This window comes from Mytilinidion resinicola, assembly GCF_010093595.1.
Source record: "Mytilinidion resinicola strain CBS 304.34 unplaced genomic scaffold BDZ99scaffold_18, whole genome shotgun sequence".
NCBI lineage: Eukaryota > Fungi > Ascomycota > Dothideomycetes > Mytilinidiales > Mytilinidiaceae > Mytilinidion > Mytilinidion resinicola.
This window is the reverse complement of record NW_022985454.1, coordinates 512685-526460: the sequence shown is the minus strand read 5'-3', so window position 1 is coordinate 526460 and position 13776 is coordinate 512685. Positions and strand designations below refer to the sequence as shown.

General features: G+C 44.2%; 5 protein-coding genes across 5 annotated transcripts; 3 read left to right on the top strand and 2 right to left on the bottom strand.

Moving 5' to 3' along the window:
* The first annotated feature begins 1633 nt into the window (after nucleotides 1–1633).
* Nucleotides 1634–1969, top strand: BDZ99DRAFT_466558 (uncharacterized protein). The gene has a single exon (XM_033720803.1). The coding sequence runs from the start codon at nucleotides 1674–1676 to the stop codon at nucleotides 1848–1850; it is 177 nt and encodes a 58-aa protein (XP_033572569.1). The 5' UTR covers nucleotides 1634–1673; the 3' UTR covers nucleotides 1851–1969.
* Nucleotides 1970–2564: 595 nt separating this feature from the next.
* BDZ99DRAFT_540136 (uncharacterized protein) lies at nucleotides 2565–3070 on the bottom strand. Its single transcript, XM_033726699.1, has one exon. It carries the CDS (start codon nucleotides 3036–3038, stop codon nucleotides 2739–2741), a length of 300 nt encoding a protein of 99 aa, XP_033572568.1. The 5' UTR covers nucleotides 3039–3070; the 3' UTR covers nucleotides 2565–2738.
* A 552-nt stretch (nucleotides 3071–3622) lies between these two features.
* On the top strand, nucleotides 3623–6892 carry BDZ99DRAFT_574504 (uncharacterized protein). The gene is made up of 8 exons (XM_033728382.1): nucleotides 3623–4253; nucleotides 4303–5210; nucleotides 5263–5408; nucleotides 5472–5618; nucleotides 5676–5724; nucleotides 5819–6048; nucleotides 6104–6268; nucleotides 6327–6892. Exons 1-8 carry the CDS (start codon nucleotides 3666–3668, stop codon nucleotides 6425–6427), a joined length of 2334 nt encoding a protein of 777 aa, XP_033572567.1. The 5' UTR covers nucleotides 3623–3665; the 3' UTR covers nucleotides 6428–6892.
* A 224-nt stretch (nucleotides 6893–7116) lies between these two features.
* On the bottom strand, nucleotides 7117–8457 carry BDZ99DRAFT_423932 (uncharacterized protein). The gene is made up of 4 exons (XM_033717044.1): nucleotides 8229–8457; nucleotides 7868–8169; nucleotides 7480–7803; nucleotides 7117–7429 (listed from the first exon to the last, which is right to left on the bottom strand). Exons 1-4 carry the CDS (start codon nucleotides 8449–8451, stop codon nucleotides 7196–7198), a joined length of 1083 nt encoding a protein of 360 aa, XP_033572566.1. The 5' UTR covers nucleotides 8452–8457; the 3' UTR covers nucleotides 7117–7195.
* Nucleotides 8458–10825: 2368 nt separating this feature from the next.
* Nucleotides 10826–13109, top strand: BDZ99DRAFT_480297 (uncharacterized protein; the record flags this gene model as incomplete). The annotated part of the gene is made up of 7 exons (XM_033722327.1): nucleotides 10826–10986; nucleotides 11043–11119; nucleotides 11221–11580; nucleotides 11639–11919; nucleotides 11953–12058; nucleotides 12116–12346; nucleotides 12412–13109. 7 exons carry the CDS (start codon nucleotides 10826–10828, stop codon nucleotides 13107–13109), a joined length of 1914 nt encoding a protein of 637 aa, XP_033572565.1.
* Nucleotides 13110–13776: the final 667 nt, after the last annotated feature.

Genomic DNA, 13776 nt, shown 5'->3' with positions numbered 1-13776 from the left:
TATATTCCTAATAGCTATATAATAATAAGAAAAGCGCTTAGCGCTATATACTGCAGAAAATAGGGTTTTTATCCGAATACTATACAGCAGCAAACGGTTTCTTTTTATAAACTAGCCTAGATAGAACAGCTATATAAACCCTAATAGAAGCTATACTAGCATAATAGAATTTAATAATAATAATATATACTTTTATTACTATATATTTTTCTATAGCTTTTATATTACTAGTACTAGTAGTTAAAGCTAGGCTTTTTTTACTTTTTCTAGGAACTTTTTTTAGGTTTTACGGCTTTTATTAATATTATACTATATAATAGTAAGTATACTAGGTTATTCTAATATTAAACTATATTTATAGTATCTGCGGTGTTTACTACACCTATTTTAGCGCGTAGTTGCTAGCTTATATTATTTTCCTGTAAAAATAGTATTTAGGTAATAGTTTTAAGTTATAAAAGTTTATCTATATTTCTATATATTATTAATTAAGTTAACTAAGTTAGAGGCTATAAAAATAGTAATATAAAGCGAGAAATATATAGTATTTAAAAAGGTATTAAATAGGAAAATTACTGTGTTAAACGAGCAGTCTATATTATTCTGTTAATCTTTAGCTAGCTTAGGTTTTTATTAGAATACTTAAATATCTTTAGTTATTCTACTTTTTTTAGTACTATTAGCGCTAGCCCTAGTTCTATACTACCTTTATATATATTATTATTAGCAGCTTTTTTTTTCTAGACTAGGTTAAGGTTATATATACTTCTAGCAGGGCCTAGAGTATATATAAGCTCGGCCTTTTATTAGTATTATATTAGTATAGTATTACCTACCTTTTTAATATAGCCTATAGCTAGGCCCCTTTTCTTACGCTGTATTTAGCACTATATACTAGGTGGTTTTTCTTATAGTTAGCGCACTTTTTAGTATCTATTACTATATATTATTTTATATTATATTCCCCTATATATACTATATATTAAATATTCTTTTTATAGTATTTTATAATATACCTATAGCCCTAGTATTTAAAGCACTATATAGCTATAAAGCCTGCTTTATATTTTAAGGCTATTAGTAAGTATTTACTTATTATAAATTCCTTTATAATAGCTTTATCTACTATTATTTCTATATATACGCTAGTAATAATTAAGCTAGCGTATTAGCCTAGGTTTTCTCGCGCAGCTTTAATACCCTTTTTATTTTTCTATATTATTTTCTTAATAACTAGGCCTAGGTTAATTATTATATTAGCCCTAATAATATTATTTTTAAGTATTTAGCTTTTTAGGTTTAAGTTTTTAGGTACTCTATATACCTCTATTAGTACTGCAGGCAGTTATATATATACTATTTTACCTAGCACCTATACCTATTCCCTTTTTTTAAGCAGTGCTTTTTTTATAGCCTTATTTATAATATATACCTTAATATTTCTATTTTATAGCTTTTTTATACCGCTAATTTTTATTATATTTAGTAGTCTAGCTGCTTAAAGCTTCTAGGTAATAGTTATATTTATATTTGCTGTAGTTATAGTTTGCTTATTATTATTCTTAATATAGATAGTAATTTTATAGATATTTATAGGTTGCCCTATATACTGCCTATTTCCTGCTGCCTTCCTGTATTACGCAGCTATGCTGCTTAGTATAGCTAATAGTATTATGCCTGCTGCTGCTGCTGCTGCTGCTGCTGCGGCATACGTCTTCCCGTGCGTTAACAACGCGTGTACCTCCTTTTTCGTGTCCTCCATCATCTTTATCAGCTTTTTCCATGGTGTCTGCCGTAGGTTGTTCGCGGTATCCGAGAGGCCGAACAGGACGCGTCCTGCAAAGTCGTAGAGGGTTTAGACGATCGCATTTATCTTAAGGGATTGGATTGGCTTATTCCGCAGGAGGTCTTGTATGCCGTGTGCTTTGTTGACGAGGTCTTGGACGTCCTGGTGGACGTTCTTAATAGGCTTCGGGTTTTGGTGTTGGTTTTGGCGTTGTTGTTGTTGTTGTTGTTAATGCTGTTGCTAGGGCGGCTGCGCGTTAGGGGTCGCAATTCGCGGTGTACCTACCGCGGCGCCGCCGGCACTACTTATAGGGCTTTAAGGCTGCGTACAATTGTTCGCAGGGCCTTGGATAGCCCCTAGGGGCCCTCCTTAGGTTGTATTTCTAAGATGCTGTAGGGTCGATTGCATCGTGTTTTTTTACTAGCTATTAAGTATAAAAAGCCTTTAATTACCCCCTATTTTTTTCTTTATTTTTTAGTTAAATACAGTTTTTAACTACTTAAAGCTAAGGTTATTATTAGTCTATTTAAAAGAAAAGAATATAAAAAAAGCAATCTATTTTATTTAGGTTAAAATTATTAAGCTAGGTGTTTTATATATTTCCTATTATAGCTTAATAGATTAGAAATAGTAAAAAAGCTAAGCTATTCGTATAGATAGCTACTAGTACTATAATCTACTTTCTATTTCTATTTTATAAAATATGCTTAGCCTTTACTTTATTAAAAGCTAATTTAGAGTAAACTTACTTTATTATATTTAAAAATCTAATAAAAAAGCCCTTTTTATCTATATTATAGCTATTTTTTTTCTTAATACTATACTTAGCTATTTTAGCCTCTATAAAAGCAAAGTACTCTTAATAGTACTATTCTAAGTCGGCCTTCTTCCTCTCTGCATCTAGTGTACAAAGGAAGCCCGTTCCTAGCTTTTCTTTATGCGCAGTAATCTACTAAGTAGGCCAATTATGGCCAGGCCTTTCGCCCTTAATTTCAAAGGCTATATTTCGAAGCATAGAGATTGTAGGAGGCAACGAGCGCTCTGTAAGCTTGTGTATATGCTTAATAAGCGCATTAGATTGCGCTCTATTGAGGAATTGTTGATTTTTGAGTGCATTGTCGCGTGCAGAGGTCTTTCCGTTAAAGCGCTTTGAGAGGCCACTCCGGCCACAACCGTAGTGCTTAGCGGCATCAGTAATTGACAATTCGGGGTCCGATCGAAGCGCTGCGAGCGCAGCTTTCATTTTATCCATTTTTGAAGCAATTCGGTGTTGTATGAGAGAAGTTATGAATTTTTAAAGATGGTGTGGTGGTGCTCGGCAAGCGTGCCTGAGGTGGTTAGTGTGCCTGAGGTGGTCCGAACTTCTATCTGGTTCCCACAGTTCGGTCCACAAGAACCACTTTTAAGATCTATGGTGTTTGCCTCAGGTGGCGAGGCGCAATTGATGGAAGACATCGCCAGCAACGCCTAGTTGCGATGGAGGGAAATGGTGCATCCAAGGCAGTATTTCAGTAAGTCTAAGCCCCGACTCGTCATCCAGTAATGACCTCGCAGGCAAACATCATGTCTATCAATCAGCTCCCCTCCTTTCCTCGAAACAACGTTCCTCACACCAAGACGCGCTTGCGGTACCTCGAAACCGCCACTTATTCTCGTCTGTCCGCCCTCTAATCGGCGTGCCAGGCATCTGACTACGACCCTGTCCGCTTATTCTACCTGCGGACAAAACCGCGCCCTGAACATCCGCCCCCAAGGATGCTACCAAAAACAACGGCCAAGCGACACCGACCTTCCCAAACCCTCCCCAAACTCTTCGCGGTCGAGGCTGGCCCCTGATGTATGAATCCAACGCTGAGTCACTGGACAAGGTCAAAGCCTCATGGAGCCGCCGCCCTGCGAGCGGGCACGTGATGCTCTCTACCGCAATCGCGCTCTACTAATCGGAGAGGACTACTACTATCCCAAAAGCGTCATCCTAAAAACTGTTCAGGACCTTGATCTCAGGGGCCTGTTTTCTTGCAATTGCGATCGATGCGACCGTCATTTCCGCACGATACACAGGCACAATGATCGAGACCGAGAGTTCCAGGAAAATCGTCACAGGCTTCTTGAAGACTATCTCACGATCTACTGCCTCCTGGTAGTAATTGACAGACCCGCATTGATCGGCATTTTTATCGCAAAAGGCGTCAGGCTCGATGGAGAACATTTTTTCACTGAGCCAGATCTAAACTTCTTGTCGAATGCGATCGAGGAAGCCAAACTTGTTCAGCATCTCATCCTGCATGAGCAGTGGAGGTTTCAGATCAGGCCAATGACCTTCTCCGATCAGCCAATAGAATATGCCCCGAACGAGAAAGTGCCAATTCGAAGGGGCGATTGCGTTGGTCAGGGACAGTTCGGAACCGTGTATAAAATATCCCTTCCGTTCCCGGAATACTTTTCCTCGAGCTCGACTGCGACGCCGGTATGTTGGCCAAAATACTATGCAGGGAGATCTGCTAATTCTTCCACAGCTCGGTCCTCTTGCTGCCAAAGTCTTCGACCGGGAAAATTTCGACCTAGGGCGGACGGAGTGGAGCAACCTTTTACATGTCAATCAGAAAGAACATCCGTGTTTCATGAAAGCCTTGGCTGCTTTCTCCCACCGGGGGAAATTTCACATCGTTTTTCCATTAGCTGACAGTACACTTGAAAGGGCATTAATGGATACGTTTCCAGGTATGGATGCGAAATCAATTTGGAATGCGATCCTTGACATGATTCACGCTCTGGATCACCTCCACGGCGAAGACAGCTCAACCATTCACTCTGACCTTAAACCAACGAACATACTAGTTCGTGATGGCAGGTTTTTGCTCGCCGACTTTGGATCTCTCCTACTTATACATCAGATTCTGAAAAGGGTCCAGGGACCTAGGGACTATTCGCCGCCCGAGTCCGGTATTGAATCCACGGCTTACGATATTTGGTCCCTCGCTGCTATGCTTTTAGAAGTTGCCGTCTCAGATCTACAAAAGTGGGATGCGCTTCGAAGTTTTCGTACTGAGCGGAGAACTGAAGATGACCCTTTTACCGGCTCTGAAAATTTTCATAAAAATGGCCATTTGAAGGGCGCGGTTCGTGCAAAATTCAAAGAGCTTCTAAAGCTAGTAGAGCAAAGCAAGAGTGGAGATGGGGGAAAACTATCCCTTTGGCAAGAACGTTTCTACACCGACAAGTTTTTCGACCTTCTAGATGACATGTTCAAGCCAAAAGGTCAAAGGGACAAAAGACCTTCGGCCGGGGAGGTAGCTTTGAGTCTCAAGGACCTTATATGTGAAGCATCAAATGCTGAAGAGCAGCCTCAATTGAAACCGGATATATGGCGCTGCTATCGCGGAGGGGTCCTATATCCGCCAAGTGTGCCGAAACTTGACGGCTTGTAAGTTGAGAGACAGTATTGACTGGCCATTTTCACTGATAAATGTTGATAGATGTGCCTTCTTCAGGGTCGTTGATGAGGATCAAGAGGAGCGTCGGTGTGCGATTTACTTCCGTCAGGATTCCAAGAACCCCGTACTATACATTGCGCATTATCACCACGACAATCAAGGCAAAATAGTAGCAGAAGGTTTTCACCGTGAGGTTTCTCCTTTTAGAGTTTCTTGCCCCCTCGGAGAGCTCCGACTAATTGTTGAAGCAGTCAATCGTGAGAGAGTTGGGCACAAATCCGACATAAAAGACAGCCCCATTATCTGCGGCTTCTTTCCTTCGAAAGACGATTTGACCAAAATTACCGTCTTGGTCCACAATAGCCACAGCTATACCTATCGGATGCGAAATAAAATTGGTGAGAAGACCGGCTTAGAAACTACTCGCAGTGGAACGGCCGCTGACGATTTCTAAGACGCCTTCAGATTTCAGGGTCAACTGTCAGGATTCTTAGTTCACGATAAGTAAGCTCACTTCTCCTAGCCAGTAGGCACATATCCGATTCATTCATTGTTATGGAAAATGCAGCAAACTGCTAACTAGCGTACGCGTTTCAAGTCTCTCCATACTATTGCCATCTTTCTGGGTACTCTCAAAGCGGACAATGTGGCCCTGGTTCCTGTTCTCAAAAAAAGATCCCACTATAATCAGCGATAGCGTCGTTCAAATTTGGACTGACAGAGCTGTACCAAGAATTTCGCCAGAGAAATCGGCCACTGGACCACGTCAGTCCAAATTAAACATGAAGCTAGCAATGTTTTCGTCACACTTACTGTACTTAACATACGGTAAACTTGCCCTATGTCTCTGATTATAGGTTGTCATTAACATTTGTTTGTAAAGTTTCCCCGGGCACGACAGTAGACGTTAAATCCGAGACGTCGTTAATCTTGCACAACGTTCATCTTCGTGCAATAAATCTCCAGTCAGGAATTCCCCCCAACGTTCGCGCATCGCACGAGTTCAGCCCAAATCAGGAGACTCAAGTCAATTTTCGCACAGCAGACGGTACATATCTGAGTCTGAGCATAGTCGTCGCGTAGTCGCTAATACCCGGACTTTCTAGATCGCGACTCGTTCCGGCGAAAATTTAACGTTGTATTCCAAGAATGGAAAGATGACGCACATCAGCTTCGAGTCGCAAACCAAGATGAAGAATATCCATGATAATCCCCATACGTGGCTGTAATACAAGCCGACATTCAATACGTTCGAATCATACGGCATCAATTCAGGATAGCATGTTATTTCAGGTGGATTGTGCTTTTACAATTGTTAGTAAGTTTGGTATTTTGTATGGGGTATGGACCTTACCATTTTTTTTTTTAAAGAACTGGTGTTATCTTCCTTCTTCCCTGGTGGACTACGGACATTAGGAGTCGTAAAGTCCTGTAATAGCACGTAGGCGAAACTGCTGAAGAAGAAATAGACAACGCCTGTGAACCAACTCCCAGTGAAGATAGATTTCATAGACCGTATCTGCTTCACTTGGTATATACAACGGATGGGCTCAAGTATAGGAAGCACAACGTGAACGGAGCATGAAAAAACCAAATTGGAAAAGAATCGTCAACTGTTCCAATGGGCACGACACAAGATCCTCCTTTCTGCTCCAAACATGGAAAAGCTAGCCAAGTCTTACGTCTTCGTTTCAATGGCACGTGTGAGGGACATCCCAACCTTCCTTGTGAAGGGAGCATATTAGCGGGCCATTTCCACCATGACCAATTCAATATCCGGGTCCAAGGCACTTTTACCTGCGGCCCTTCGAGCCCTTAGGTACCAGAACCACAACGCTACTGTTAGGCTGGTCAAACCGAACGCAACTAGAACATAGATCCAAACGTTTTCAGCCACAACGAGAACGCTATGACTTGCTTCTGTTTTGAATCCAAAGAAATTGGAACCAAAGAGAGTCTGCGCAAAGACTCCAGGTTAACGTTGGCGCCTAAAATACCACCATTGGAGACCTACGGCGACAAATGTGCTTGGCAGAAAGATTGCAGAGATGAATGCTATCACCTTCATGGCCCGTGTATCTTGCGTCGACTGATGCGTAAGACGTTTAATCAGTTTGTTTTCCTCCATTCCTTGTTCCGTAATATCATGCACAGCACTGTTTATGCGAGTGCTACTGTCTGCAGTTCTGATGTCTAGGATACTTTGGATCTGCGGAGACGTCAGCAGGCCTTTATCACATGCCGAGCTCTATTATTTACCAACGAGGAGACGCCTTGTGCTCGCGCAATTAGCGATTCAATTCTGCCAAGATGGGTTCGATGTTGCCAAATGAACATATTCATTTGAGAATTGAACGATTCCAAAGCGGATGAGCGTGCGGATGAGGTCATATCAGATGTCTTGCCCATGTCATTCATAGACTGTTGCAAGCCTGCACCCAAATCCAAGTTGAGTCGTATAGATTGATGAAGTCCACGGAGCTTATCCGTGAACAGCTGCAGCTTGCGAATGTCTGAAAAGTCTGCGTTGATGTCTCCAGAATTTGTAGGGCCGTCAACTTTCGTGTAGAAGCCAACCTCCAGCTGTCAAATAGTTGAGTCGTTAATTGAAGTTGTGACCAGTTACGTCGTGCTGTATACTACTTACCAATCTGCGAAAGAACTCTTCCAAGAAGTTAACATATATTTTCCAATCTTTAGTTGCATCCAAAAGCACCATCGCGTTTATCTGAAACTGAAGGTCGCACTCGATTCCTTCCGCATCTTTGAGAACCTCCGCCAAACGTTGCTCCAGAGTCTCAGGAAGATTGATGAAGATCCAATTGCACCGTTCAACTGTATGCGATCCTTTGGCGTAGAATTGAAATAAGCCGGCGTCCCTGACCGAGAACGGATCTTCGAGAAATGATCTACCGTGTCTTGCTGCATATTTCAAGTTGTAACCAACGACTGTATTCTCTTAGCATAGCCATTTCAAAGTCCTGGGCATGTACATGGCTACGACCTACCATATCCACCGTTCATAAAAGGTGGAATTTCCTGGCTCTTCGGTCGATATTGCGATAAAGGGTGACAAAAATATACCGACAAACTTTCCTCGACTGGCTCTGTTTTCTCTCCAAAAAGATGGACAACAGCTAAAAAGCTTGGATGTACCATCAAAGACGTGAACAGTTTCCGTCCTATTTCCTCTGAAATGCGAAGTCTACCCCAAGAATAGTTCTGGCGCATAAAACTAGATGGTATCAGCTCCGTATGCTGGCCACCAAAGGCCCATGCTATCTGGGGATTTGTTGTGCTCACAATGCCTTGGTCGAGGAGTCAGAGCTTTCGAGAAATTCAGCGAGATCCGAGCTGTCAGTGATGATAACAAGCTCTGTAACTCTCCCGCTACCTAATTAGGAGTAGCAAATTCGTAAGCGAATTACCCTCGTGCAATGCAAGGTGAGATGGCACAGAAAATAGTGCATGAAGAATGCAAACCTCTTTTGTTGGGATCATCTCCAAGCAGGAGTGCTTGCAGTTTGCAATGTTCGTCTGCGCAGAATAAAGTTTTCGAGTGTTTGGACAGCTGTTCGCAACAGTGTTTCGAGTCCACGTAGAGTAGAGGTATAGATAAATTCATAGGATACTGCTGCCATCCGGAGAAAGGGTCGCCATCCCAGTTGCGCTCCAACATCCTGTTTTCAATTAGCATCTTGTCCCCAGAAATCTTTAGCTAGAAGGAGGGCTCAGTGGCCGTACTTTAGAATTCTACTTCATCAGCCTCGGGCAGCAAGGCAGAAGCGGGCAACCAAGGAACGACTACATCTAGACACCGGTAGGCTTGGGATGAAAGCAGGCAACGGGACAGATCAAAAGCTAAATACGTGTAGGTGTCTTCATGGCTGGAAAAAGTGACTGCGCCCGGGCACTGCAACACGATACGCGCGTCAAGGACTTCCGCGACCAAGTCTCCCTTTTCTATCTTATGCGAGTAAGCGATTGCAGCTGCTTGCGAAACGCGATAAGCCTTTCACGTGAGATATATAGCCAAAGAAGGAAAGAAGCTATTCCTAACGTGGCAGAGCGGCTGCTAAAATAGCGATCTGAGCAACACCTTAAAGAAACGCACCGGACATGGATTTCCACCGCATCTTGAACTTCTCTTGAATTCCATTACATCATGCTCGAGTTGAGTTGGCAATCGGCGATTCATATCTAGGGAATCCCCGCATGATAAGTATGCAAGCCACGTCCCTGCCAATGGCACGGGACGGCTGGTCCCATCATCGAATGGCAGCCGCACCCCTCCCTCCCTGTCACTCAGGTTAAATTGATGTGAACTCTGATTTCTATAGACGTCTAGCTAGTTGTATATATACTAGGGGAAGGAAGGGGGCCACCCCCAGGGTGGCGCGCTAGTAAGTTCAGATGAGCCCTGCACAGCTGAGGCTTCAGCTCGATTCTCTACAGCTGAGATTTCAGCTGGGTTCTCTACAGCTGATGTTCGGAGAGTAGCTTTCTGGCATATGAGTTGTTGATCCTAGGTTGTAGTGCTGCAACCTGAGTCTGTCGGTTGAACGAGAACTCGCCCCGTAGCTGCTCCCCAATCCGAATGCCAACATCGCACGCCTTGTGTCTGTGAGACACGACCGTCTGACCGGACAGAAAAGCCACTGCAAAAAGGAAAAAAAAAGGCGAATTCCTGACACCCGCTTTCTCATGCTCGCATCAACTGGCGTTACGCTGTACTCCTATTGCTCCTTATTGTCTCTGCTTCTTTTGATCTCTATTTCTTTTCCTCCTCTTGCGCCTTTTCAATAGCCTTCTGTGAACGATCCTGTATCTCCTGCTTTTCAATCTGGAGTCAGAAGTCAGCAATGTTATTTCCGACATAGAGAAGAATTGATCTCTTACACCGTTCAGCTTTTTACCAATTGGCACCTGGAGTTTCAATCTCTCTCCGCCGTCTACCTACTTATATTCCGTCAGATCAGATACTTCTGCAGTAGAGGCTAGAGAACGCACTTCCACGTTAAAATTACCCTCCCCGTATCGCTCAATAAGGTACGCCCATACCACATTTCGCTCTGTCATGTATTTGCCGTCAATTATCTGCTCCTCCGTAGGACCCATTTTCCGGTAGGTAGGGCGGGGTGGGTGTAATTCTTATCAGCCGCTCCGAAACGGTGTATCGTCTTCGGCAGGGTTTATGTCTTCGAGAGGGTTGTGATAAGGCGCAATTGATAGTGCACGCGTGCAGGCCATCAAGCCTGAGGACTTAACTTTCATTTATGCCTCCGGTCTGGACAATCCATGTGACCAAAGCAAGGCAATCTCCCAGAGCCGCAACATGGGCGTTATGCCACCTGTCCCTGTCGACAGTCCGTTGCCTTCTTGTGTAGCTCTCCCTACTTGATATTCTTAGCGATGAAGCTACGATTCTCTCTCCGATCTCGCGCTCAGCTCCAATGAACCCTGAGGTCCTAGTCTCTTTGTGTGCCCGCCATTTTTGAGAATATATGCCTACTGGTCCAATGAAGACCGAGGTCACTGAGGTTTTGCGGATTATTGGGCTCGTCGTGTGACCACGAACGGACCCTGGGTGTGACAACGATCCATAATGTTACATGTGCTTTACACCGCGGATGTCATTTGCCTTGTTCTCAATCAACTAATCGACTGGAAAATATTTCTCCTGCCAGGCTTTGTGGCAACTCACTTCGGTGGGGGAATCATGGCGATATTGGTTTGGCCGCTTGTTGGAATATACACTCTTCTATGGTATGCCCTCGTGTCTCAATCTGCTTGGTTGAGAATAAGCCAATCATAGTTCATAGCGCATACATCAACCTCGAGTACGGGTCAGCGTGGCCATTCAATGGCGGCGAGTTCATCTATGTCAGCGTTAATCCATGTCGGCAAGTTACTCTCACCGCTGACAACAAAGCAAGATATCTAGGATACTTCCACGACCTCCTCTCCTATTCATGTGCTCATTTGCGTGGTCCTTCATAGCATTTTCGACACCTGCAGCCAGCTCATTGGTCTTCGCCCGACAAATTTTTGGAGGTCTTGTTGCCGAGCCGAACGCATGGCGTACAACGCACTTAGCAAGTTTGCTGGCCCTGTTCATCTGTTGGTTGCACTACAGGGCCCCGAGATTTGCGCTGTTTGCAAACCGTGCATTAGCTTTAATCAAGGTGGTGTTCTTGCTGGTATTGGTCCTCGTTGGATTCCTCCGCATCCTATTGGAACCTGCTCCCGGTGCATGGTTCCAGGATGAAGCACACTTGCCTAGAGAGCCATCGACGTCATTCAAGCAGCTGGAGGCCCTGGTCCTTGTCCTCTATAGCTATGATGGGTGGCAAAGTGCTAGTGCGTCCAGCTGGAAGCCCTTGTTCCATAATATGAAGCCTGACCATTTCCACAATAGATTATGTTTCGTCGGAAATCCACGGAGGAGAAGAGGAGCACACCAACGAGTGCTCCCAGACGCGCGTCAAGACACTGAAGCTTGGCACATATGTAGCCGTCATTACCGTTACTATCATTTACTCCCTGTATAATCTGCTACTGGTCAGTCAATGCTTCCGTACACCACTTGGAAAGAGGCTAACAAATACAGCTGCGGCTCTTCGATTTGGAAACGATAGACCAAGAAAAGCGATACGTTTTGCTCCTCCTGGCAAGAAAGGTGATGTTTCATGCCAATTCGTGAGCTCATCGGCGGGCTAACCATCTCTACAGATCTTTGGCATACAAAGAAGTGCCGATTTAGAGTATATATTCTCCCTCCTTGTTGCATTATCTACATTAGGAAACGTGGTCAGTGTCGTGTATACGAATAGTAGAGGTTAGTCCAACGAAACTGGCTTCTTGCCTGCCTCCCACAAGCGCTGATTACTTCCAGTAATCAGAAAGATCGCGTGGAAGAGGTTGATTCCGCACTACCTAACCTTCCAAGCAAGCTCATCCTACGGTCTCTCTAAATGGGACGATATAGGGACTCCAAGAGGAGCTCTCCTTCTCGTAGCTTTGACTACATATGTTAGCACAATGACCATATTGCTTCCCAATGACACCGAAAACATACCGCTTTATATCACTAGTATGGTTGTATATAGCCAATCTATTGTCGGACGTAAGCATTGTATACCCTCAATTGTTGTCATCCGGCTGCTATAAGCTTGACGCTGACTTTTGCAGTTATTCTAGGGATTGGATATATAATTGACGGGGATAAGATTAGCACAAACCGCAGATGCATGGAACGGGGCGCAACTCATCCAGAAAATGGAGACCCACGCTCGCCGCAATTCGACTCGCCTTCCCCAACGAGGTCAATCCCGCGATCATCTTCTCGGTCACCGCTAATGCGTCCTAACTCCTCGGCGTCAAACGCATCCCCAGCGCGATCTACACAGTCTTTGCCCCTCCGTCGGTTCACCGGAGCATCTCGAAGAGCATTCTTGAAGATTTCCCGATATGCTTTGGGGGTAATCTTCTTCTTGGGAAACCTCTTCATAATTGCTATACCCCTCTTCCAGCAACCAAATAGCCTCCCATTGGCAGTAACACCTTGGATTTTGGCGACCATGGTATGGATATCATGGCTTGCGGGAGCATTGGCGGCAGTATACATTCTTTCGATTGGCACCAGGCTACGATTCGACTCAGGCGAACGAAGTGGGGGCATTTTGCAGCACAAGCGTGGGTGGATGCTCACATTCCCTCAGAACCCAGCTGTCACGTTTTGGAATTTTTGGAGATATCCTAGCTGGCAATCGCTTCGAGCAAATATTCAATTAAGAGAGGAAGACCTGCCGGAATCATCAGACGTAGATGGCCCCAGTGAACAAAATACTGGTAGTCACGGAGAAGTAGTCAGCCATGGCGTTGTTTGAACTACTGAGGAGAGAAACGTTTTTCTTCTGTCGATGTTTTAAGCTACTTCCATCAGTTAATCTAGAACGTCTGCAAGAGTATGACCGTCTAGATCATAGATCTTTTCCCCACTTTTCGCTTAATTGGTAGCAAAGTTTACAGAGATGCGTAATGTAGATGTTGCCACTGAATAGCCTCTACTTATTTAGTAATGTATAGTGAGAAGTTAGGAATAGGGCTTTCCCGGAAGGTTACTATGTAATTAGAACTTAATGTGTTGTCAAAGTGTACTCTTCCCTATATGGTTTTAGTTCGTATCCTGCCACAGTCTATCCAGTTGGCGTCTTCTTGAGTATACCTGAACGGAGTGGCCAGTATTTAGAGCCCAAGGAATCTAGATTACTTCCTGACTTGACACCCGTTCAGCCCGAGCTGTGCTTCCCAAGGACCGCACTCTACTCGCGTCAGCTCCCTCTAGGTAAACGCAGCTACTCCAAGGGTGCGGTGGATGGAGCTTTCGCTAAGAATGAGCAAGATGCCCTCGATATCTTTTGATTGCGCTCCGATTTTACTCAAGCCGAGTTTCCAGAATTTCGCCATCGTTACGTGCTTCGTCTGGGGACACTACCACACTATAAACAACCGGGAGGCTGTAGCCATCTTCACTGGAGGTCCTGCATGGTAGAA